The sequence below is a fragment of the Podarcis erhardii genome, assembly GCF_964252035.2.
Source record: "Podarcis erhardii genome assembly, chromosome: 2".
In the NCBI taxonomy this organism is placed as follows: Eukaryota; Metazoa; Chordata; class Lepidosauria; order Squamata; family Lacertidae; genus Podarcis; species Podarcis erhardii.
This window is the reverse complement of record NC_138498.1, coordinates 3099119-3125148: the sequence shown is the minus strand read 5'-3', so window position 1 is coordinate 3125148 and position 26030 is coordinate 3099119. Positions and strand designations below refer to the sequence as shown.

At 46.6% G+C, this 26030-nt stretch overlaps 2 protein-coding genes across 4 annotated transcripts in view; one reads left to right on the top strand and one right to left on the bottom strand.

Annotated features, from left to right (window-relative positions):
* The first annotated feature begins 664 nt into the window (after window positions 1–664).
* KRT8 (keratin 8) lies at window positions 665–17980 on the top strand. Its single transcript, XM_081849387.1, has 9 exons — window positions 665–1058; window positions 5257–5465; window positions 7186–7246; window positions 7339–7434; window positions 9271–9435; window positions 13281–13406; window positions 13996–14216; window positions 14832–14887; window positions 15912–17980. The coding sequence occupies exons 1-9, from the start codon at window positions 708–710 to the stop codon at window positions 16100–16102; spliced, it is 1476 nt and encodes a 491-aa protein (XP_081705513.1). The 5' UTR covers window positions 665–707; the 3' UTR covers window positions 16103–17980.
* Window positions 17981–19649: 1669 nt separating this feature from the next.
* Window positions 19650–26030, bottom strand: part of ITGA5 (integrin subunit alpha 5) — a 72492-nt gene continuing 66111 nt past the window's right edge. For all 3 annotated transcript variants that reach the window (XM_081851715.1, XM_081851713.1, XM_081851714.1), the window contains exons 26-30: window positions 24813–24890; window positions 23702–23815; window positions 23073–23174; window positions 22001–22123; window positions 19650–20608 (exon numbers count right to left, since the gene is read on the bottom strand). In XM_081851715.1, the coding sequence (XP_081707841.1) occupies window positions 20525–20608; window positions 22001–22123; window positions 23073–23174; window positions 23702–23815; window positions 24813–24890 (501 nt within the window). In that variant the 3' untranslated portion in view covers window positions 19650–20524. The remainder of the gene's footprint in view (window positions 20609–22000; window positions 22124–23072; window positions 23175–23701; window positions 23816–24812; window positions 24891–26030) is intronic.

Below are 26030 nucleotides of genomic sequence, written 5' to 3'. Positions count from 1 at the left end.
AGCAGAGACAAATATCAAAGCTTTAACTAAAATTGTCTTCCTTCCTTCTAATATGGTCTTTATTGGGGGGGGGGATCTTTTGTACTTGTATGGCTATTAACACCGGCAAGATATACCTTTTTTATCTTGAACAGGTGTTTTGCTTTGCTGTTCAGGAGCTTATTCCTTTTAAGTTGTTATTTTACTTCCCAGTGGAAGTTGAATATTCACTGTCTTGCCTTGCTCCCCTTTACAAGTCCGCGCAGACATACACCCCCGGTCTCCACTTAGCAGAGCGGGGCCACACCTGAAAACGTTCCTCCCAGGTGTCGAAATGTCCGGGGGAAGCCGCGTTGAAGAGCTCCAGCTGCAGAGGCCCTTTTTGTGCAATTCCCCAAGAACGAGAAGGGAGGGTCCCCTGGACAAACTCGGGCAACTGCTGCCCTCTTTGGGCGTCTCGGCCGCAGGGAAGCCTCGAGCGGGGGGGGGGGGTTCTCTTTTCTGCTCGGGGTTACCTTCCAGCGAGAGAAGGGTTAAAACAGGTGCGCCCCCCGCCCCCGCCCCCGGCTCCGCCCCTTTGCTTTCCCAAAAGCCACTCAGGTGCTGCGAGTCCGCACTCGGCCCGGGCCGCGCCCGCCCCCTCGCCCGGCCGCGCATATAAGGAGGGGCGCGCCGCCCGCCGCCCGCCTTCCTCCCGCTCCGCTCGGCTCGCCCCCGAAGGCGCCACGATGAAGAGGACCACCACCACGCTGTCCACCTCGTCCTTCCGCAGCGCCTCCGCGGGCCCCGCGCGCTCCTTCAGCAGCCGCTCCTACACGGCGGGCCCCGTCGGCGCCTCGCGAGTCAGCACCTCCTATGCCTCCTCCAGCTACGGGGGAAGCCGCTTCGGCGGCGGCGGCGGGGGCTTCCGAAGCAGCTCGTCCTTGGGCGGCGGCGGCGGCATCACGGCCGTCAGCGTCAACCAGAGTCTGCTGGCGCCGCTCAACTTGGAGATCGACCCCAACATCCAGCAAGTGCGGACCAAGGAGAAGGAGGAGATCAAGACCCTCAACAACAAGTTCGCCAACTTGATTGACAAGGTGGGGCCGCGGGCGGGGGCGGGAGAGGGACGCTGGGGGCGCGCGGAAGAAGTGAGGCCCAGTGGTTTCAGCGGGGACGGGGGGGGGGACGGGGGACGGGACTAGAGGACTCCGTGGTTTTGTTGACTAGCGCCCTGTGTGTTATTGTGGGGTGAATTGACGCGGCCCCACCAGCGCCTTGCACGGGGAAAAGGGGTCGCTGGCGCCCAGGAGACACAATCCCAGATAAGATGGGGGAAATGAAATGGTGAGCTTCATGCCTGGGAATGGAGGTGGAAAGCTGTAGGGGGGCAGCCCAAGCAGTCGCTTAGAATCGACCTGTGAGGGAACCTCTGTAAAAGTTCGCATCTCTCTTCTGTCAGCTGATCTCTCCTTAATGAAGGAGGGTGTGCACCCAGGTGTGAGATGGAGGAAAGGGAATTCGGCAAATGGCAGTCTTTATAGTGAAGGAGAAGCACAAGAGAGGCCTTTGCTGTGCAGGCAAAGAAAGTGAAACCTGGATTCTACTCCTGGGTGGTGCGCAGGAATCTGTGCCAGAAACTAGAGGCTAAAGATCGCTTTTAAAGAGCACATTCATGAGCTGAAAGTTTCCTGGACTTTGCTCACCCCTGTGGTGGGGGAATCAGAGCTGGTCCGGTGTGTGATCAGACCAGTTGAACAAGCGAAGGCTCCTCCTACAGGTGTGAGAGCCGACTACAGACAAAAGTTCTGTCTACTTTCCCGGTTAAAAAGGACGTGGGTAGGGAAAGAGAGGAAACCGTAAGGTCCTCAATCACATTTTCTATCAATGACTCACCATATATCATTGAATGCCCTCCCTGGATGGAAGGGCAAGCTGCCCCCTTCTGCAGAGGCCTTAGTCAAAGGTTATGAGCAATTTTGTTTGCAAACAGATGGGGCTTTCCTAAAGGTGCCTTTTGAGGCTGCAAACCTTTATGCAACCACCTGGGAGTAAGCTCCGGTTAACTCTGTGCTGCTTACTTCTCAGGAGCTATTTTGCCAGGTGCTGCCATAATGTTTCCACTCTCTTGATTATAGTCTATCTGTCAGGAGTGGTTGCAGGATTGGGCTGTCTCCCGCTGCTGCCATTCACAATTCCCTCTGTGCTCTCAACCTTGATCAAAAGTTTCCTTCTCACTGACCCTGACCCTGGGCTAAGACTGAGCAGCTTTGAAAGGCTGCCTGCTAATCAGTGGTAAGGGTCCCCTTTAGACATCCATTTCCCTGTGGATTCTTCGCTGGCTGTTTGCAGTCTTTGGGCCCCCAGCATGCACTCTAGGTAGTGGGATTCCTGTTTACCCTCCCGTGGTGCTTTCTCCTTTTGGGAGTGAAAATGTGAAGACGGCTGCCCTTGGTCCTGCCCTGGGGTCTGACTCCTATTGGGCAGCTTCCTGTGAGCTGGGTTTCCGAATGTCTCTTTTGAATACTAGTGGATAGAAGCCTTCAGACTTCCTCAAAGGAGGAAGAGTAAAAGCATTTTCCCCAGCATTAACTATCCTCAGCCTGATGTAACCAATTGCCAAAGTCAGGGCCATTGCAGGAGCAGGTAGGAGGGAGGAAATATGCAGGTATGAGAGGTGAAGCTGAGGAGAGGGAGCTTACAAACTTTGATCCTGCAGCCAGCTTCTGAACTCTTATAAGCAGAGTTAGAAAGTGGAAGCCTTATTTCTGTTAAAGCAGAATGGGAAGAGGGAGAGAACCACCAACTTGAATTCCATGTGCATTCCTGGCTATGCCAAGTTTTTACTAAAGGATATCAGAGACTGGATTGCAAAATTTGGAAGGTCCTCCTCTCCTATAAGTTTTCTGCAAAAGTTCCTGCATGGTTCCAGTGGCAGGCTCCTTGATACACCTGGACGGGGCCCTTCCAATTTTTGTATTGTCTTGTCTCTGAATTTCCAGGAATGCTTTCAGTTAATTGGATTCCTTTGCATTCAGTTCATGTCAGGCCTCTGTTTCCTACAAAAAGATGCAGAGTTTAAAATCGGGTGTATTAAGAGACCAGGTGTGGTGTTTGAATGTGCACCAGATGGTACCTGAGTGGAGCCAGACAGGATTCGGGTAATTATTAGTGTTAGTAATAAATAATACAGGAGTCATCAATTGGCTCCACACCTTTCTAGCTCGAACACTGCTGCAGCTTCTCATGTCTGGAACCTACAGAGATGAAGGGCTCCATAAGGTTAGACATGAGGGCTTACCCACACTTCCTCTAGTCCCACTGCTCTCCCCCCCCCCTGAAAATAGCTCTTTAGCACTCAGAGCAAAAGGTAATTTCCCCCAGATTGAAGTTTGGTGTAATTTAGAGCAAAAGAGTGGATTTTCCCTGAGAAGGGAGGAGGAAAACCACTTGAACCTGTTTTCTAGGAAGGGCTCAAGCGGAACTGTGGATGAGCCCAAATACAACACTCTCCACACTGAGGACTCGACTGTTTGTGGTTAGAAGGTATACACAAAGACACTCACTTCATTGTTGTTACTTGCCATCTGACAGGGCTTCTGCATTCTGCCTGTGAAAATGGCTTCCAGGTCTAAGTCTTAGAGCTGCCTCAGATTAAGCACACAACCTAAAGTTGTTGGGCTTTTTCTGTAAAATCTAAAAAAGAAAGTTGAGCTATTTTAAAGGAAATTTGCCAAAATCTACACTTCCAACATGGGATGCCATATGTCCAGATTCTCCCGGACATTAAAGCGATTTACACGCAGGCACTGTTTCCAGCAGCCAAATCCTGGCTATGTTCGGGAAATTCCAGCAGCCCTAACATGCACAAAAGATTCTGGGAGTTGTAGTTTGTTGAGAGTAATCAATTTTGAATTAGAGTAATCAATTTTGAATTTTGAATGCCAACTCATCTCTACGTCTTATCACTAGGGGTAATCTTACATGCTTAAATCTGGCTTTAAGAAGCATTTTGTCACAACAGCCATGGAACTGTAGTTCTTTGACGTCAGGGCAATGAACCTCTAATTCAAAATTGATTACTCTCAACAAACTACAACTCCCAGAATCTTTTGTGCATGTTAGGGCTGCTGGAATTTCCCGAACATAGCCAGGATTTGGCTGCTGGAAACAGTGCCTGCGTGTAAATCGCTTTAATGTCCGGGAGAATCTGGACATATGGCATCCCATGTTGGAAGTGTAGATTTTGGCAAATTTCCTTTAAAATAGCTCAACTTTCTTTTTTAGATTTTACAGAAAAAGCCCAACAACTTTTGTGTCCAGATTTTCACTTTTTGAAATATGGAAACCCTAATGGTGGTGGTGGGGAAAGAAATGAGGCTTGTGGAAATGGTATAAAACAAATAGGAATTTCGCCCTGCTTCCTTTGCTGGAGAGTATGAAAATGGTTGCCAAGTGGCTGTTGCTTTTAATTGCTTCCTCTGGCAGTTGTTGCTATGTGGCTTTGTAGCTTGTAATATTGATCAGATTCCTGCCCCCCCCCCTTTGTTGATTCTGCTGAAAAGTTTGCCTTCATAAAGTTCTCTGATCCATGATAGTGGGCTGAACTTTTGCTGTGTGGAAAAAACTTTTCACAGGGAGCTTTGAAAGTGGTCTCCATTATGGGCCCACTCTTGACTGCAGGAGGATGGGGTGAGGGAGAAGGAGTGATAAATGCAAGGCCAAATGTATAAAAGGGGGAAGACCTCTGGCAAACAGTAGGCACTCTGAACTAAAAAGCTTTCTCCTGTATCCTGGACAACCTTTATTAACACACACATCTTAGGCTGAAATTAAGCTGCTTTTATTGACCATCTGTTTATGGTGTTTGATGAACCTGGGCAATAGCTGTCAAACAAGCTCCTAACCAGAGGCCTGCTGGTAGTCTAAAGGTCTTTTATTTGGCCCGAGGCCTTTTAAGAATGTGCCCTTTAGTCATTTCTGATCTGCAAAAGCAGCAAGGTCCTCTCAGTCACTGGTGTTTCAACAATGGCTAGTAGCCATTGGTAGTCTTCCCCCTGCAAAAAAGTATATTGGGATCTGAAATTTATTTAGTGTGTTTGGTAGCTCTGTGTTGGGGGTAAACTCCCAGGATTCCTTGGGAAGCCATTGCTTTAAATATATGGGGTATGTGTGTGTGTATATATTTTGGCATCTGATGAAACAGGTGGAAGAGACTGCAGACTTCTACAGAAGTGAGCTTTCTATGTTGAGTATTTAACTGGATGGAATCCCTTCTGTTCTCCCCCCTTCCTCCAGGTTCGCTTCCTGGAGCAGCAGAATAAGATGCTGGACACCAAATGGAGTCTCCTGCAAAACCAGAAAATCACCCGCAGCAACATGGACGGCATGTTTGAGGCCTACATCAACAACCTGCGCCGGCAGCTGGATGGCTTAGGGCAGGAGAGAGTGAGGCTGGATGCTGAGTTGGGCAACATGCAGGGCCTTGTAGAAGAATTCAAGACTAGGTGAGTGGGGGGCAGCTGGGTTATTGCACCTTCATTATTTAATCTTCCTCTGACTAAACAGCATTAAGCTAAACCTGAGTCACGCCTGTTGTCAAGGCTGTGAAAATTCCATAGTTGCTCTGGAATCAGCTCTACTATTTGGCTTCCTGAAGTTATTGCATTTCTTCTTTTTAACATAAAAGTTGTTAGTCCACACCAGTGATGTGAATCGCTCCCTGTATTAAAGTTGGCAGTGGTGTCTGATGGCTTGGGATCTGTTTTCCTGACAATGACCTTTTGCTGCCCATATGTCTGATTAATGCAGATGTAATAGTCCCAGTCTCTGGGTTGCAGTACGTGCTAACCAGGTTCCCCACTCTAATCAGGAACTTTAACAAACTCTGCCAAAGAAGGAACCTGATTGGTGCTAATATATAACTTTAAGATGGGAGGAGAGGAATTCTTTCCAGGGAGCAACTGTGTTGGCGCAAATAAATGCTCTTGCCATCTGCTTCCCCTACATTCCTCTTCACACACCTGTGGTCACTCTGAAGGTGGAGTGGGGCTCTAGAAACTTACAACATGAGAAGGGCAGATTGTATGCTGACTATTTTACTGCTTTAAGATCTTCAAACCTATGTTTCTAAGATGCTTCAAAGCTTCTGGAGAAATGAGAATTAAAAAGCATACAAAAAACAATCTCTAAACAATGCTACACTTGAAATGAATTGTTCCCTTTAAGAGGAAGTAACGGATGGAAGACATTTTTTGCAGAATCTTAAAATGGTTGGGTCATAAACCTCCACATGGTAGCTTTATCCCTCCCCCTTGACTCTTCAGTCAAGTGTACACACTATGTTACCTGAATGTGCTGTTCTTCTTCCTTGTACCAAGCACAACTACAGCTGCTGCAGTGCACGAACCAGTCTTGCAAGTGTCTGACTATTTCCAAAATGAGGCTGACACATATGGACACCCTGCCTGCCTCTCAAGACATACTTGACAGTGAAGGGAATACTGTTCATTAGGGTTGCAAGCTTTCCTGGGACTGGGAGGGTGCAGGGGTGTGGTACCTGGGAGATCCAAGGAGACATCTCTGACCCAGAGGAGGAGCCGGGCAGCCTTTGGTGATTAGACCACAACCCACTCCTGAGCAATCTCCAGAACAGGATTAGGATCTCCGTCTCCATGCATTTTTGGCATATATTATGTCTGGTGGTGGTGTCTACCACTCATGCACCTTGCCTCACAAAAGAGGAAGAGAAAACAGACTGGAATAACATGTTGAAAAAAGGGGGCGGTTTATAAAGAGGAACACAGCTGGGATTGGATTGCACCTGAAGACAGAGGCTGCAGTCCTATGCACAAGGGGATGGAGATCATGTGGTCATCGGATGCGGCTCTGCTCGTTAATTGAACTGGATGCTAGCTGAGTGACACCTTAATTTTGGTTTGTGAATTAAACCAGCTAAAACCTAAAAGTTTTGTGAAGTGAAAGCTGTTGGGACTGAGCCTTGGTAGGAAGTTTATGGTGTCTGCTTCCTCTGTTTTAGAGGTCCTTTGGGGTTGCATGTGGGATATTTAGAGTTTCTTAGGAGAAGGCATATGCACACTCTGCACATGCTCAAATACACATGCTTCCCAAAGCAGTCTTTGCACCAAAAGCATGTGACCTTGGTTTAAATGAAGCCATTCTAGGCTTGTCACCTAAACTAATCCATCCTGTTCCTTTTCCCATTAGGTATGAAGAGGAAATCAACCATCGTACTGAGAAGGAGAATGAGTTTGTCCTTTTGAAGAAGGTGAGTGATTTCCTAGCTAGTGATTATTATGCTTTGTGACAACTTCGGACAGGTCTTTATTTATAATGGTGGCTTGTGCTCTACCTCCTTAGGACGTGGATGAGGCCTACATGAACAAGGTTGAGCTGGAGTCCCGTCTGGAATGCCTGACCGACGAGATCAACTTCCTGAGGCAGTTGTATGATGAGGTAGGCCTCACCTTTAAGGAAACAGAATGACCAGCGTGCCAAGGCTTCCAGGTTCAATCCCTGTCATGTCCCTGTGGCTGGTCAGCATGGGCACTACTTAACTAGATGGACCCAAGTGTCTGGTGCAGGACAAAGCAGGTTCCTATGGGCATTCCTCCTATTCTGCTTGGAAATACCAGGGGGAACCTGTAAAATAAGAATAGGCAGCCCAGACATATCCATGGACTGAAATTATTACTAGTATTTACTAAATCTGTTTACTGCCCTATACCCACAGGTCTCTGCGCAGTGCACAGGATAAAATCACAATATAAAAACACAAAATACATAAGCAAAATAAAAACAAGAACAACCCAATACCCCTCTCCCCAAAAGAAACCCCACACACTTTGAAAGGGCATTGCATGTCAATCAGCCAAAGGCCTGGTTAAAGAGGAACGTTTTTGCCTGGCGCCTAAAAGTGTATAATGAAGGTCCCATGCGAACCTCCCTGGGGAGAGCTTTCCACAAACCGGGAGCCATTGCAGGAAAGGCCTGTTCTTGTGTTGCCACTTCCAGACTTCTTGTGTAAAGAGGCTATCAGGGTCTTTAAACTTCATGGCAAATCTGTTTTCCACCTCCATCTCTAATGCTGAAAATCTTTTTAGCTTCCTGGGCCCTGGTCTTAATAAGGTTTTAGCTATTCTTACTAGTGTGTTGAGACATGAACAAACTCCTCCTTCCAGTACTGTTAAAGTTGACTTTCCAGTGGCTCAAGTTTAGCAGAGCTTATCTTATTGGGCTGCATATGTGAAGGCATTGTTGGGCAAAGTGTTTCGCTTTCTTCCAGGAAGCTGGACTCTTGGAAACGTTGCTCTAACCACTAATAACATGGCCTAGGAAATCTCAGTGCAGGTGATGGAGTAGAACCAGGATGGGGAACTTGGGGCGCTCTGGATGTTATTGGACTCCAGCTCCCATCATTCCTGACAACTGGCCATGTTGGTTGGATCTGATAGGTGTGGCAGCCCAACATCCCTGTCCCTGACCCGAAGTGTTGAAACCCCTTGCAGAGAACAGCGCTGTGCCTTTGTAGCAGAGCATGTACTTTGAGGCCTTTCTTGGTTCACTGCATAAGAATTTTTTTTAATTTAAAGCTTGAAAAACAAAAATGGTGTACAGAAGTTAACATCAAGTACTAAGCATTTTTTAACATAAAAACTGAGAGGAAATAAAGAAAAAGAGGAAAGGAAAGGACAAGACTTCTGATTCTGTATCAGCTGTATATAGACTTACGCAAAACACTTGCTCCAGAATAACATCTAATTCTTCTTTCCATAAACCAACATTTTCTCAGTCTTCAAACCCAGATATCCAGACAAGTTCCATTTTCCTTTTCACAGTAAAAAGTCCCTAAGAGGTTCCTAATGATTTATAAATGTCAACAATGACTTTTCTCTAAACACGTCAACTCTGCCATCTCTGACAAATCCAATAATTTCAATAACCATTTTTCCATAGTAGTTAATAGTAAGTCCTTCCATCTTTGTGCATATAGCATAATCTCTGCTGTGAACAAATATTGAAATAATCTTCCATAATCTTTTTCTAGTTGTGTATCCCATTAGTCCCAGCAGGAGGAGTTCTGGCTTCAGTTGAATATTAACCCTCAAAATCTTCTGTACAGTATTAATGTATTTGTATCAATTTTTTAAAGATTTTTTAAGATGTCCACCAAGCATGATAAAATGCCCCTTCATGTTCTTGAAAGCCTTTTTGGTTCCTCATGGCTGTTTGCTTCTTGATCATGATTAATGATGGTAATACCAAATTGCCTCCAACTTTCTCTCCATGCAGGAGCTGCGTGTAATGCAGTCTCAGATCAACGACACCTCTGTGGTCCTGTCTATGGACAACAACCGCAGCTTGGACTTGGATGGTATCATTGCTGAGGTCAAAGCACAGTATGAAGAAATAGCTGCCAAGAGCCGGGCTGAGGCAGAGAGCATGTACCAGATCAAGGTGAGCCCCCCTGCCTTGCTTACTCCTGGCTGGGCTAGGAATCCTTCCTGTTTAGGGTGCAAATTGGCATATTACGAGGGGGGGGGACCTTTTGATCTGTGTTTCTCCATGTTTTTTGTTACTATGTCTTGCTAGACATGAAACCCCAGTAAACTGAGAAACTTCATGTGAATGAGCTTGAGGATTTTCATATTTATGTTTGCAATAGGTTGACTCGTTCACCCCCAGTACTCTGCAAACTATTGACTGTGTTATCATCACAGTCCTCACATCACATTCATGCCATGTGGCCAGGGAGAGTGAAACTTCCCACAGTGCCAAGGATGTAAATCTTTGCCTTCTAAAACCCTGAATTACCAACAAGTTTACATCTGTTCTCCTTAGTGAGAGACAGCCAGTGTCAGCTAACGTAATTGAAATGGCGTGACTATATTGAAACAGGATACTTCCACCCTTGTTTTGCGCCACCTTTATGGTAAATTGATAAACACTGCCCCATAATTTCAGATTAAAAAGCAACAATCCTAGCAAAATAATCTGCTTGGACTCAGAGTATGGAGGAAATCTGCAACATCTGGAGGGGGAATGTATGTATAGACTGCTGGCAAGAATACCAAGGGCTAGTGTCCTTCCAGTAGATTAGCTAACTTTGCATGTGAAATTTGTTAGAAAGGATCCTGAATTTTGTGAGTTTTTGCATAAGGTAGGGTTGCCAAAACAACTGCCATTTACTGGCATGACCTGCAGAATGGTGTTCCGACAAGGGTCGGTGTATTCTATTCTGAAATGCCCCTGAATTCCATGTGCTGCATCTCCTGGCTTCTGTGTTGTCTGATGGATTTATATTTAATTGGAAGTGAGCTGCCTTCATAGGCGCCGACTCCATGGGGCCTGAGGGGGCCCGAGCCCCCTCAAAAATTCGTTTGGGGGGGCTCCGCCCCCCCAATAATTTAAGAAAATTATTACCGTAAGTTTCACTCTATAACACACAGATTTTTTCTCCTAAAAAGTAAGGGGAAATGTCTGTGCATGTTATTGAGCAAATGTGTGGTCCCTGGAGCCGGGACAAAAATAGGCAAAAATCAGGCAAAAATAAGATCGGGCGGTCGGGCGGAGGGAAGGCAGAAGCTGCTGCTTTCCTGCATTCTGCCTCAGGGTCTTACTGCCCACCCGCTTCTGTTGCTGCGTTTGCTCAAACTCAACAAAGAGCAGGGAATCCCCTGCCCTCCTGGCAAGCAGAGGGTTAAGGAAAGGATCGAGTCCTTCCTTCTAATTCTTTCCTAGTCACACTGCGTGCAGGCTCCAGCCCACCTCCTCCTCCTCTCCGTGCTCTAGGGACTCGCAGGTGGGAGAGAGAGAGAGGGGGGGCTGGCTTGGGGGGGGACTTTTGCCTTCCTTTCCTCCCCCCCCACCCCGTTAAACTCCTCCCCTGCATTCTTAGCCAGCTGCTTCTCCGCACACCCCTCTTGTGCTTCTTGTCCCTTCTGTGTTTTTCCTTCCCTCCCCATTTAAAACGTGGTTACAAAGCACGGATCCACATGGATCCTCAGGATTTTTGCATTGGGTCACCCCAAATTCACCATCAGATCACATAGCATGTCCATGGCTACAGTCTGTACCAAAAAAATCACGCACCCACTGTTGCCTGGGGCTGCAATGGTGCAAAAACGTGGTTACAAAGCATGGATCCTCAGGATCTTTGCACTGGGTCACCCCAAATTCACCATCAGATCACATAGCATGTCCATGGCTACATCTTGCACCAAAAAAATCACGCACCCACTGTTGCCTAGGGTCACAGTGGTGCAAAAACGTGGTTACAAAGCATGGATCCACATGGATCCTCAGGATTTTTGCATTGGGCTACTCCAAACTCACTGTCAGATATTAAAAATCTTTATAAAATAGAGAATTAAATACATACAGAATGTTAAATTTTCAGTTTCGAAATATTAGTACTAGTTTAGTACTGTATTTCTATATTACTATAGTACTGTATTAGTTATTTTCAAATACTTAAATATTTTTAGGGTGTAAGACCCAATTAAAGCCCGTTATTTACATACAGTATTACAGTATTTACATACAGTATTAGGCATACTGTATTAACTTTATTAACTGTATTAAAGCATTAACTTTGAGATATTATTTTTATTTAATGAACCCTCAGCCTTATTCAAAGTAAGCTTAAATTAGCTATTTCACTTATTAATCAAAGTGCTATTACTGTGCGACAGCAATATTTTATGTTTTATTCTTTTAATGATAGTTTAGGATTTATTTAAATATCATTTCAGTCTTTTCAGAGCTATATATTCACTGCTCTGTAATAGTCTATAAGCATAATTGTTACTGTAAATTAAATTAGCTTTTTACAAAAATACCATGCGTGTTTATGTTTTGTTTCTTTTTTCAAAGCCAAAAAGTGTTTCAGCCTTGTCGAGTTTCCCGGAGTGTGGAGTTATATAGAGTCGAGTTTTCGGGGTTCTAATGTTGATCATATGACTCTAAAATACTTTTTAAAAACTTTAAAAGTCACTAATTTTCATCTAAAATTTAGAAAACTTCCCGGGGCAGGACCCCGGTATGGGCCCCCCCAATATTTTTTATAAGTCGGCGCCCCTGGCTGCCTTGATCCTAGAATCTGCAAATGGGGTGGGTGATGGGGAGTGGGGCTGCCAAACACATGCTGGTGAGCGTCAGTATTTGAGATGATGGTGGGTGGCAAGTTGCCCTTTGACATCAATCACGTTAATCATCATAATTTGGCATAAAGTATGAGCAATGTGCATAACATATATATTATCTCAGTGACAACAGCCCTGTATTACTATGATCATCCTTGTGTTGCAGACGGAAGCAGGTGAGGCTAAGAGATAATAGCTTGCCTAAGGCCACATGAGGAGAGTTTGTGGCTGAAGTGAGATTTAAGAAGTATTTGTGCATTGTGACTCATACTCTTAGCCACTCCAGTGTACTACCAGTTTTCTTGGAAGTTGCAGGAGGCATATGCAGAGGACCTGCCCCATTCTTATTGTACCTGTTCTCCAAGAACTTCAGGGGCTGATCCTAGTTTAGCCCTTCCAATGGGACGTCTTGGGTTGCTTAGGAGACTTGGCCACCCCCTCAATTTGTTTTGTGCCTGGGCTGCATTACACACCGCAACATTTAGAACATCCTGACAAAGAATGCTGGGAACTGTAGCTTACCCTGCTCAGATCTACAATTCCCAGGATTCCTTTTTTTAAAGGGGTGGGAGTGCTTTAAATGTGTTTTAAATGTATGGTGTGTATGCTATGTTAGACTCATGTCTGCTCTGAAATGTCAATAGGTCAATAGGCCTTTCTCAATCTTTGGTCACTAGATGTTGTTGGGCTACAGCTCCCATCATTCCTAGCAAGTGGACAGGGGTCGGGGTGATAGGAGCTGTAGTTCAAGAACATCTGGAGAACATCTGAGAAAAGTTGCTCTATTCCCTGGTTGGTGGGGAAGAGAGGGGCCCCACCCACCCACCCAACCTGCAGCATCCCCTCTGCTCACCAGTGGAAGGACCCCCCCCCCTCAGTTTTACTGCAGCATTAGGGCACTGGGGGAGGGTCACAGCTGTGGAGGGTTAAATATCTCCATGTTTTAAGAGGTTGCCCTTGTGTGTGCGCTGTGTGTTTTAAGTGTTTAATCTGCCTGTCATGACAGTAGTAACAGGGCACTCCATCTGAGTGTCTGCAAAGGTCTTCCCTTGCTGGATTTTTGAGATTCTCTGACCCTCGCCTTTTACTGAGAGCCACCTTTTCGGAAGCTGTTCCCAACACATGTCACATTTGTCTCTTTTTGTCTCCTCCCTGTAGTATGAAGAGCTCCAGTCAGTGGCAGGCAAGCATGGAGATGACCTCCGCAACACCAAGAATGAAATCAATGAGCTCAACAGGATCATCAACCGGACACAGTCAGAAATTGAGGGTCTGAAAGGCCAGGTCAGGAGGCAATGTTTGTGATTGATACAGTGCCATATATAATAACATTAGCCAAAGAGGCAGGCCCCTGACCTCATGGAACTCAACCACCTACTTGTACATAGGCAAATGATTTTGATTGCTCCAATATCATATTGGTTGTGTTTTTCTTCAAGTTCCATTGCTCTTGGCAGAACTTGCAGCACACCATTTCCCTTGAAACTGAAGCACCTAGTGTTTTCAGTTCTCCTAAATGCTTGGTTTTGGAGCAGACAGAACAGCTCCTCCTCAGTGTTCTTTTCCAGAGTACCCTGGGAGCCAGTCCTCAGTGGCTGTCTCGCCTCCTTTCAATCCTGACTGTGTTATTCTCAGTGGCGAAAACTCCCCTTTCTTCATGCAGACTGGGCAGCTCCAGGACACTGGAGACAAGGACCCAGAGGCAGAAATAGGACTGTGTCTTTGGCACACACACACATATGCACATACCTATATGCACTCTGGAGCACTGCACCGCTGCTTCTGGCTTTTGGGATTTAAACAGGCAGTGCTGAATGTCTCTCTTGCAAATGGGAAAACCATTGGGCTCTTCCTTTTTTCCTCTCCTCCCCAGCGTGCTAATCTAGAAGCTGCCATCACCGAGGCTGAGGAACGTGGGGAGTTGGCCGTAAAGGATGCCAGCAGCAAACTGTCTGAGTTGGAGGCTGCCCTGCAGAGAGCCAAGCAAGACATGGCCCGCCAGCTGAGGGAATACCAGGAGCTGATGAACGTCAAGCTGGCTCTGGATATAGAGATCGCCACCTATAGGAAGCTTCTGGAAGGAGAAGAGAACAGGTGGGTGCCAAGACAGGGCTCTGACATGTGTACTTCTAAAAAAAGAAAAGTGCTCTTGGTGGCATTTGGGTGGTCATATGGGATCTAGTTTCCAGTACTGCTTGTGCCTGCAAAAATTTTGGGGGCTAATGTACTGCTTTGTTTCCAGTTGGTGCATGTTCCCTTTCTTCTGTAGTAACTATACTGCAATTCCTCTGGGATGCCTTTTCTTCGTCCTCCTTTTATTACACTGATTATTAATGCCAGAGTGCCCCTCCTGAAAGTGACAGTGGAACGATCAATAATGCAGAATGGACTGGACTGTCCAGTAGAAATTCACCACTATTATTTTGTCATTGGCATGTTGCAGAATACACCTACAAACCCCCCCAGCTCTCTGTAGCCCCCTCTCCTCCCACCCCCCCCAACCAGGAGTGCATTCTGCCAGCAGCATATGCGCCACTGCTCTGTCCTTGCACGGGTGTGCAGCAATTGGGATTGCCGGCACGTAGACAAATGCTTCCACTTCCACATAGACTTTTGCTTTTAGCAGTTCCATTTTTTTGTCCCTGCTTCTTCTGTCCCTGCATGCTGATTTTGTTTTTGCTTTGTCTTCCCCTCCACCCACTTTGGCAGGCTGGAGTCAGGGATGCAGAACCTGAGCATTCAGACCAAAACAACCGGCTATTCAGGTAAGCAGACTTTGCGACTTGGTTGAAATAGAGGCATAGGATGAATCCACAGGGTTATGTTTTGAGGCATGGAAGAGTCATGGCAACTAGATTTCCCTTTTCTATATCACAATGTTTTGCTGGTGATACACCAGTTGAAAAGCAGATATAGCCAGCGCTACCAATGAGAGGCAAAGCCAACTCCTCCTAGATTGGTCCTCATCCTCCTCTGAGTTCTACTGGGCAGGAAACTGGGCAGGAAGTTGACAGCCCGTGCAACTCCTGGAGTGGCTGAAAGGGGCTGCCTGGCAGGTTGAGCAGTGGGCAGGGCACTATTTGTCCCAGTTAACAAACCTCCATTGATAGGTGGAAATTTTGAAAATGTAGCCACCATGTTGGATGTATCCACCATCTATGCTTGAAGGAGCTGGGAGGCCCCCTGTGTCATGTATTCCCCAGTTTCTGCCAATAATAGGAGCAGCAATATCACCCCGGGGGGGGGGGATTAAGGCTGATAATTCCCCAATGCAGATTGTGTTATGGTGGGCGGGGGGGGGGGGTGTCCCAGAAGCATCACTGTTGCCCTGAAATCAGTTCTGTCCCAGAGTCCTGACCAAGGGGACCCTGGGATGCCCAGAGGAAACTTTTTAACAGGACTGCCCCGCTGTTGCATGGATGACTCACATTGTTCTGGGAACCGATTAACAAAATGCATATACATTTAGTTTTCATCATTGTAAATGGCTGCTAGCCATGATGGCTATGTTCTGCCTCCACTTTCGGAGTCATTGCTGTTAATTGCTGGGAATTGCAAGTGGGGAGAGAGAGTGCTCTTGTGCTCAGGTCCTGCTTGCAGACTTCCCCCAGGTGCACCTGGTTGGCTACCATGCAAACAGGATGCTGGGCTAGGTGGGCCACTGGCCTGGTTTAGGAGGGCTGCTCTTATGTGCTATAGATGTTGTTAGCTGGGGCAGCTTCTTCCCCTGTCTAGGGTTTGGAAACACCACTCTGTCTCTTAATATTAAACTCCTTTGTTCCCACCCAGGTGGTCTGTCCAGTGGCTTCAGTAGTTATGGGGGTGGCTACAGCTCTTCATACTCAAGTGGTGGATACTCCATGAATTCTTCCCCGCTGGAGAGCTCTGCAGTCACCAAGTCGAGGGCCATTGTCATCAAGAAGATCGAGACTCGGGATGGGAAGCTGGTGTCTGAGTCCTCAGATGTGCTGTCCAACTGAGATGCTGTTTGCATCCAAAAAGAACCACCTCCAGCAGTTTAGAGTGCCTTAAATCCAATGAGCCTTCTTTTATCTAGCCAGGTCAAAAGGTCAATGGGAGGATTGGGAAGGGAAAAGGGCAGGAGAAGGGGTAGTGGGGCAATTTTCTTCTTCTCAACCTTTGCTGGGGCATCAGATATCACAAGGGGGACCTGCAACAAAATGTTGCAGGGTGGTTGCTCCTACTCAGATTTCAAGCCATCTCCCCCTATTTTTCCATATATTTTTCTCTCCCCTAGAAGAGAAAGAGCTGAGATTCTCCTTAACCTGTTGTTAAATCTCTGTGCTGTTTAGGCTATGCATATATAGTTTTTTGTATCCCTTCCTCTCCCACCTGACTATATACACAAGTGATTTATGTTTTAAGTACCCCCCCCCAAGTCTGTAGACACTCCTGCTTTACTCAAGAACTATTATCAGTGACTTTTTGGGTGCAGGGAGAGAAGCTAGGACTGCTCTTATACCTTCAACTACAGGTTGAATGGTAGAAATCAGCAGGCAAAGCTTCTCATAGTACAGAGCAGGCAGGCAGGGCTTGTGGCCAACCCATGTTGTTGGACTGCCAACTCTCATCAACCCCAGCCTGCATGGGCAACAGCCAGGTGATGGGAGTCCAATAATGTCTGGAGGGCTACTTGTTCCCAATCCTGCTGTAAGCAAAAGAGAGAACCTTGGGCAATATAGAGCTGCCTTGGTGCCTTATACCCAGGGGTAATGAAGCTTGATGCAATGTCCTGTCTCCTACATGGAAACAGCCCCAAAGGTAATTTTCTCTGCCTCCTTGGAATGTTTTTCTACATAAACTTCCAATGCAAGGACTTTTGTCTTTGCTTGATTCTTTTACCATGATGGGATTGCCCCTTTGTGGAATCCTTGATGAGCCTCTGTAGAACCCACAGGAGATTTCGGTTGGATCACCTCCCCAATCCCAACTCATACCAAAGATGCAGACACACACAAACTTAGAAAGTGTTGAAATCTTCCTGGTCCTAACCTTCCACAGCTGACAAGTTAAAGTGATGCTGAATCGCCCACCCAGCTGGTTTGCATGATGTCAGGTAACCTTTCTTTTAGGAGGCTGGTGGTGGTGCTTCCACTGTTGCTCCTCCTGCAGTAGACATAGCTGAACTTCTCAATGAACCCTGTGCATTTTTACTAGGAAGGAAGTTCTACTTGAATTCAATGGGGCTTGCTTTTTTAAAAATATTTTAAGTAATAAACACACACAAAAATAAAAATAAGCATTGGTAGGAACTGTGGCCTTAAAAGTACTGCATGCGTTCACTCCCCCAAACGAAAAGAGTAAAGAGAGGGAATGAATGTGAGCAGCAGTATCACTCAATCTAGCTGGATGAGGGCAGAAATGTGTGCATTTCATTCTTAAAACACACCTTAATTACATTTTAGTTGCCTCCAGCATGGTTTTGATGTGGGAGATGGTTTCGTAACTTGCACCCCCTTTGCAGGGCCAAAGTGGTGGTTAAAAAAACTAGACGGGGGCACTTGGTTAAGCATTTAACAACCCCAACAGTCCACATTTAATGCAAAAGTGAGCCCCAAGTGACTCTCCCAAGTTTGTAGAGCTAAGGCATAGGCCTATATATGCATGATTACTTGGGGGGCTCATTCCCATGTAAGCACCCATAGGATTGCAGCCAGGGCTTGTTCTTGATGTCTCTGCCAGAAAAGAGTCTTTTTCATTCCTATGGGACTTGTGGAGTAAATGGCTCAGGAGGATGGACTGCATTTCTTTTGTGTTTTTTCTCCCCTCAAATGGTATCTCTGCACAGCAAACCTCTCACCTCAGACCTTGTTTAATAAAAGCATTAATTACACAAAGATGTTGGCATTCATTTTCTGCACCCAAGAATCACTTGTTTTGTGTAGCAATAGGGATATGGCTACATATAGCAATAGGGAGCTGTGGCATGTTCTGGCTTCACTTGGGTTAAGGAGAAAACTGACTGATGCAAACACAGAACCAAAGTAGGTGGTGATCAGGGTGTGAGGTGGTGATCAGGAAGCAAGTCCTTGGTGCCTTGTTCATTTATTAGCTTACAAGACACCAGTTGACACTCCTAGGCAATACTGACATGACATGTGGCATACAGGTGGAGGACCCTGAGTCTGATACAAATTCATACTACCGTATTTTTTGCCCTATAAGACGCACCAAGTTTTTGGAGGAGGAAAACAAGGAAAAAATATTCTGAATCTCAGAAGCCAGAACAGCAAGAGGGATCACGCAGTGAAAGCAGCAATCCCTCTTGCTGTTCTGGCTTCTGGGATAGCTGCGCAGCCTGCATTCACTCCATAAGACAGACACACATTTCCCCTTACTTAAAAGTGTATATATAGAGCAAAAAACTCCTACTTCTGTTTCTAAGAAAAAATGTCCACAGTAAGATATCCCTTGAGATACCTCCAGCTAAATGATGTGTTGTATTGGTTGGCTTCACGATTTTCCCTACATTGTGATTTTTGCATAGCACAAACATGATTCACAATGTATTGCCAGGTAGAAAATTATGAAACCGATGTCACTACGCATTTTAAGCTGGTTTTGAATGATACATCCATATATCAATATATCGCCCAGCCCTAGAGACATCACAGCAAAAGTTAGATTACAACCAGCTTATACTGTACAGTGGATGCTCAGGTTGTGAACGTGTTCCGTACGAGAGGCAAGTTCGCAACCCGCAGTGCCGCATCTGCGTGGGTTGCGATTTGGTGCTTCTGCGCATGCGTGACCACCAAAACCCAGAAGTAACCCATTCCAGTACTTCCGGGTTTTGGTGCGTCCGTAACCCAAAAAAACGCAACCTGAAGCGTCTGTGACCCAGGGTATGACACTACATGTTCTTCAAAGACGTTAGTGGGCCCAGGCCCTGTCTGCAGGAGTGAACCCTTTTCACCCCCACAGGGCCACAGCTGCCACTTATTCTGGGATTCTGGTTTTTTTTTGGGGTGTGTGTGTGTTAATCCTTGGTTATTGGGACTCTTGCCACAGCAGTCAAGGAAGAGGGAACTTTTATACACACAATAAGAGTGCTATTTTTTCAAACAACTTGCAAACAAACCTGGAACCTGGTCACTAAGCCCAGATCTTAAAATGACGGGAAAATATAAAACTTCCCCAACAGACTGAATTTCAGTGGCCACAAATGGCAGCAACACCCCCACAGCCACCCCCAAACAGAGGGCCTTCTCTGTAGTGGCGCCTGTCCTGTGAAATGCCCTTCCATCAGATGTCAAGGAAATAAACAACTATCTGAAGGCATTAATGTTTGATGTTTTATCGTGTTTTTAGTATTCTGTTGGGAGCCACCCTTATTATTATTGCCCTTACTAGGGGTGTTTCTCGCTGAACCCCTTCCTGCATCTCACTCTTCAGGCTTTTTTCCATCAGAATTCCCACCCTCACCTACAAGAACGAACAGTGGAATTTTCATCCATTCTCAACCCCTTGCAGTTCGTCATCCTTAATTAGGGGGGGAAAGAGGCATTGTGGAAAATATGGAAGCATTTATTGCACATGAACATTTTAAATTAAACTCGGCAACCCCTGTCTCTGCCATGAGGCAGCGGCAGCTTCCTCATTTCTTCATTCTCATTTCTTCATCCTCTTTTAATTAAAGTGGCATCTGAAAAATAAAATCTCTAGCGGTTTCTGGAGATCAGTGCGAAGACCGTCGGCGAGTCCGGGCCGACACCGGGTGATGGCTTGGCTTCCAAACGTGGCAAATCTTTGGCATTGTGGGAGCACCTGGCTTTCCCAGCTTAAGTCTCTGTCCCACATCATCCCCCACAGGAAGCAGGCTGGGGGGAAGACCGGAAGTGAGAGCCCAGGATCCTTTGTTCCGGCCTGTGGCGGAGAAAGAGCTGGACTCGGGAGGTGATTGTGCTTCTTTTTCTCTTTCAGCCAAGCTGTGGTTATTATCAGAGGAGACTGGCAGCTTGGAAACTGTCCAGGGCACTGCGCCCTTCCCCACATATGGACGGAACAGACAGCTTGACACTAGGGGGCCTGAGATCAGACCAGCACCGGCCGCTCCAGCGGCTTCAAGTATTCCCTTTTTTGCTGGGAGCAAATGCCTTTGCTGAAACCCCCAGTCAGGGCACGATGGGTTTTGTAGGATCCAAGCCCCAGGGAAATGGGGGGAGAGGGAGGGCGTTGGGCCTTCAGAGCCTGCAGCCTCTTTCTCTGTGAGGAGCAGAGGTGCCTGGCCTCTGCAGCAGTCCGTGGGGCCCGGTGCCTGTGGCCCTGCCCTGCTGGTGTTGGCTGTGCTCCCCTTCTCAGTGCTCACAGCGGACGATCCTGGTGCCTCTTTGCAGGGCAGCAGCGGCAACACACCTACATGGAGGGCGAGGCTGGGCCTGCTAGGCTTCTGAAGCTGCTTGTGGCTTCAGCTGAGCTTTCTCCATAGCCGTGCCATAAGGAAGTGAGCGCTTGAAAAAGCCCAGCTGTGGAGGAAACACAGAGACAAGATCAGGGCTTATAATGTAAAAGGTACAACCCAGGAATCTTTTCCGGGGCAAACACCACTGCAATGAACATGCCTTGTGCACATCTCTAGATACTCACCTTCATCGTGATGGGGAGACAACCAAAAGAAGGAAAACTCCCCCAGGAGACATTCCCAGCATAGTTTACCCATAACAGTACAAAACAAGAGTGAGGACTGCTCCACCCATCTATCCAGTGAGTCTTGTAACACTACTCTAGCCCACTGCATCTTATAGATCCTGCCTGCTAGTTTTCAGACAGATCTCCAAACTAGAAACACCCATAGGGTAAAAGCAGAGAGGTTTTTGCACAAGTCACAGAAATTAGGGTTGCCATATTTCAAAAAGTGAAGATCCGAACACAAAAGTTATTGAGATTTTTTTGCAAAATAGCAAAAAGGCAGGAAATAAAAATAAACCAAAACTCTGCAGTCAGAATAAATCATGAAAATTAAGCACACTTAAGACTCCTTCACACGAGTGTACAAATCACTAAGTCTCTGTTGAATATGTGAACTGACTACATCAAAATGCAGGGCAAACACAGAAGTTGGACTTGCAGCAGCGCATTCTCACATGCAAATTGTGACTGCATGTTGTAATCATCAAGCGACCAAAGATGGATTCACATGTGTCATGCTTTTTTCCTTCTTGTTGTTGTTTGCACTAAGTCTTTCATTTCCACAATCCAAGAATTAGGAACGTTAGGGACTGAGGGGGAGGCTCACACATTACAGCTGCTCCAGATTCCTTGCGGCGGCAGCTACATATGAAGGGCAGAATTGCATTGCTCCTTGCTGCCTACATCATACACGACATCACACATGACACTTTTAGTTGCACAGAAAGCAGAAAACACACATTTGCAACTGTTGGAGATGCTTTAGCTAGGTAACTGCGTGTACCTGCAACTCTCAGTTGAGCATGCAGGCAATGGCAAACCTGAATTTAGCTCTGTGCAATGTGCAAAAATGACTCAAAGTGTCTATGAGGGTGCGGGGTGGGTATTGCAGGGACTAGAAATAATAGAGAGAGGGGCTAGGAGCTGTCCAGAGTGCTGAAGCCACACCCCATTATTACCACTTGAAATCCTGCAGTGTTCATCTGGAATTTGGAATTTTATTATTATTTGTTCATATTGCTCTCTGCAACTGTAAGGCCAAGAAACTGCTGTTAAAAAGCATTTGAAAGCAAAGCTTTTTAGCAGTCTAGCATAAAAACGTGGAGCATCCTAAGCTGATGAATTTAGTTATTACAGTCCTACTTGCAGCTGGTGTGTCAGAGATTCTAACACCTTATCCCCAACTCTGAACCTTGCCCCCCCACTTTCTCCCAATTCAGTTATCCCACCTTGTATAGAACATAGATGAGCAGCGCCAAGAGCAGCAATCCAATCAGAATAGCTAAGATGATGATCCAGAGAGGAACCCCCTGACTGGTCTCTGCCTTGGGCCAGTGCAGTGATGTTTGCACCTGTCAGCAGAAAGGAAGCAGGAATAAGGTTATCACCTGTCTTGCATCCAGAGGCTGCCAACCATTCAAGTTAAGTGGAAGCCTCATGTACAGGAACAGTCTTCTCAGTATCAGGCACAGGGAACGAACACCAAAGGCGGCCATTCCTTGGTTGTGAGCTTCTATCTAGAGGTATCTGGCTGCCTCCTATTGGAACCAGAATTCCATGGATGGACCCTGATCCAATCTAGAAAGATCTGCAAAACACTCTCTTTGATCAACAGCATGATTCAACAGCTTGTTGAAAGAAGGCCCAATTGAGTTCTATGGGACCTATTCCCAAGTACGTGTGCGCAGCAGCCCTGGCTGGTGGGTCTAACTGGGTCCCCAGCCCCCCAGGTGGCCTGCAAATCATGTCCCCTGATGTCATATATGATGGCAGATGTTGGGCAGGCTAAGGCGTAACTGGCCCAAAGGGAGGTTGCAGGCACCATAGATCAGCTAACCATCAGCACCTGCAAAGCTCCCTGAGCAGTGCTTTGCAAGCATTGACCATCAGCTGATCACTGGGGCTTCTGCAGCACAGCACTAAGGAAGAATGAGTCACCCAGTGTAATTGTGACATCAAGTGACTGACAAGTGGGAAGCCCCCCCCCCCCAGTCAGGCTTGGCTGTTGTCATAATGATCCGGCCAGTCTGTCAGATCCAGGACTGCAGCCTAATTTTTACTTGTTTGAAAAGCAACAAAATGTATTCCAGCTAAACTGTCCTGTCCCCCTCTCCATCTATCTCCAACTGTTCTGTGGTGAGGATCCTGAAGACATGCTAGGTTTTTGTGATTCTAATGCTATTTGTAAGTTACCTTGGAAAGAGCTGCTTCCTGAAAGGCAGGATACCACTATTATTGTCACCGCCACCAAGGATTTATAACAATAAACATCAACAATAGTTAATGGTAATGAATACTGACCTTGAGGTAAGCGGTGGGTTTCTCTAGAGGCTGGATTTTGTAGGGCACTTTCTGCACGTAGTAAACAGCTTCGCATTGTATGGTGTGGGGATTATTCTCTTTCTGCAAATGTGTAAAGGGAATAAAATAAAAGTGAGGGCCAGATCCTGGGATGCACTGGGTTAGTATGTGGCCAGCTGACTCTGAAGAGACCTAGTAAATGTATGGGGAAGGGAAGGCCATTGGCTTCCTGCAGTGACTATTTTATTTAGGCAAACAACATTTCCATGTGGAAGAGAGGGTCAGACAGACACCAGCTGCATGCCTCTCTTCATTGCTCCACCACCAAGAAATAAGTGCTTTGATTCTTATCATCAGTTGCAAGTCATTCTGGGGCTTGTTTGCTTGAAAAGCGGGATATAAGCCTTTATCATAAATAAACTGAGCCAAGTCAAGAAGTGTGGTGTGTCCTTCCAGTGGAGGGTCTGGGAAAGGTGGCAGGGGTTTCAGCACAATACACCAGATGCTGTGAAAGCCAGCCAGCACCCAGCAATCTCTTCCTCTCTCTCAAGTCGATTCTTAACCCGGAAATCAAATCTGCAGCTGTAAAGTGAGGCCTGGAAGAGGCTCCTGGCTGCTGCTGTGCTTACCAGCTGGAAGCTCTTGGACCAGACGCGGAAGTAGAGGCGCAAGCTGACACTTTTCTGTCTCTGCAGCGCCCCCATGTGGCAGCGGAGCTGGAAGCACTCCTCGTCATTGCATTTCTACAGCACAAGAAGGAACCATAGTCAGAAGAGAGCCTGAAGCTGAAAACACCCCCAGAAACCCAGTTAGGCCACCAGGGCCAAAGGCAGCGATCGGATGCAGCAACAGGGCTTCTAACAACTAAAGCGTAACCTGGGGAAAGTCATCATGTCTAAGTGATTCACAAACTTTCTCCCTGACCCACGACCCTTTGAAAATTGTTGAGGGTCTTGGCAGACCACTTAATGATTTTTCTGCCGGTTGCTTAGGAACTGCAATGTGCTGTGCATGTGCTGTCTCTCAGCCTTTCCCCCTCTTTCTCAGGGCTTCCTTCCTTCCCATGTACTGACTTTCCACTCCTTTCAAGTGCCTTGTCGGTCTCTTCTCCCCATCTTGGCCCAGCTGCAGTTTCCTTCCTCCTCTGAGGGCAGCAGAGCCTCCTCTCCTTGCTGCTTCCACACTTTGGGAACCCTGCTCTAAAGCTATAGCTGGGAAGGGAAATGATAAGGGCTGTACACAACTTTTCATACCGACGGAGATCTTAGAATCCCATGAAATCATTATGTGAGCAAAGGCTGCGGAAGAGCATGAAGGGATGCATTAGGGCAGCGTTTCTCAACCTTGGGTCCCCAGATGTTGTTGAACTACAACTCCCATCATCCCTAGCTAGCAAGGCCAGAACTCAGGGATGATGGGAGTTGTAGTTCAACAACATCTGGGGACCCAGGGCTGAGAAACACTGCATTAGGGGCTTTGTCAGGCTGCAGCAGCAGCAGGAGGAAGAGAAGGGAAGCAGGACCACTCCATCAGCTCAGCTGGACCAGCAACTTTTGGCTTCTCCTCTCGCATTTCAGGTGGTCATTGTAAGCGCTCTGTAGATAAGAGCAAGTGCTCAAGTTTACATTTTTCTTATAACTTGTTATGTATTTTAGACTGAAAGTCTGAGGGCAGCTAACTGATTGCTGTAGGTCACTCTGGGTGATTTTTTTTTCCAGCTGAAGAAGCTACAAGGCTTACCAGAGTGTTCAAAACTCCATCTTGTTTCTGCACATAGTGCTGCTCTGGCCAAGGTGAAGCTGCTGAGCTCTGCTCCAGCTAAGAGAGAAAGAAGGCACCTTTCTAAATAAGTTATCAATAGTCACGAGCCCATTGTACAAGCCTTTCTATAGTTAGCTGTGACCCAGTGATACAGTTGACATAGTATATACTCTAGATGCTGCACCTCTGCTCATAGAATCATAGAATCATAGAGTTGGAAGAGACCACAAGGGCCATCGAGTCCAACCCCCTGCCAAGCAGGAAACACTCCACTCACCGACCCCACTGCCATCCCCCCCACATTAAGCTTCCCCTGCAACCACTCCTTCTGCCTCAGATGACGGAGGCATAGCCTTAGCACAGCCACCATGGCTAGGAGCCGATACCCTCCACCAATTTGTCCAATCCCTCGTTAAAGCCTTCCTTGCTGGTGGCCATCACCGAGTTCCATCCTTGAACTAACATTCCGCTTCTTTGCATGTCCACAAGTTCTGCTGAATCAGACTGAGCAGGAGTGCAACAGGAGATGCACAGAATTTATAAGAAAACAGCTGATTCTTTCATTGAAGTTTAGCAGTCTCCTTCTCTGGTAGTCAAGCCTCTCTTACTTAAAACAAAAAAGCCTCCCCATCCCATTGTTCAAAAGAAACTCAGCTCCTGGGTCTGCCTGTGTCAAGAAGCAGGCATGCAGTATCTCATGGAGACACCGTGCTGAACGGTTTTTTCTTTTCCAGCCGACCAATGGAGGCAGGTTACAAAGGCCAAATATATGCCAGGGGGCAAGAGAAGCTATTGGAGAAATGTTGGGGAAGGGGCAAAGCATTAGGGTTCTTGGCACAGAACAGGATGGGGATGAGTTACGAAGAAGGTTCAGAACCTGGAGTTTTCAGGAAGGAATCAAGAAAATACCAAGAAGCTTGAATAATTAAAGTGGATCAAGGCGACCTGTCTCTATGGCAACAAATCCACTTAAAAACCCCAGAAACTGGATTTTTGCAGTTTGGAAAGTAATGGGGAAAGATGAACAAGTAATGGGGAAAGATGAACAAATGACTAACAGAAAGATGTAGAAACACCCCAAAGGCATATTAGGATGAATGCTCAATGTCATAGAACCTCCCTACAAACAAATTAAAATGAGCGCCCAATAAAGGATACACATAATCTAACTTCTCTGTAGGCTTTGTGCAACCAAAT

What these genes read in the sequence shown, in the direction of transcription:
- KRT8 (XM_081849387.1), top strand. Translation starts at nt 708, where the DNA reads ATGAAGAGGACCACCACCACGCTGTCCACCTCGTCCTTCCGCAGCGCC. An exon ending in AGAGCATGTACCAGATCAAG is followed by an intron (nt 9,436 to 13,280) that starts GTGAGCCCCCCT and finishes TCCTCCCTGTAG; the next exon opens with TATGAAGAGCTCCAGTCAGT. An exon ending in TTGAGGGTCTGAAAGGCCAG is followed by an intron (nt 13,407 to 13,995) that starts GTCAGGAGGCAA and finishes TCTCCTCCCCAG; the next exon opens with CGTGCTAATCTAGAAGCTGC.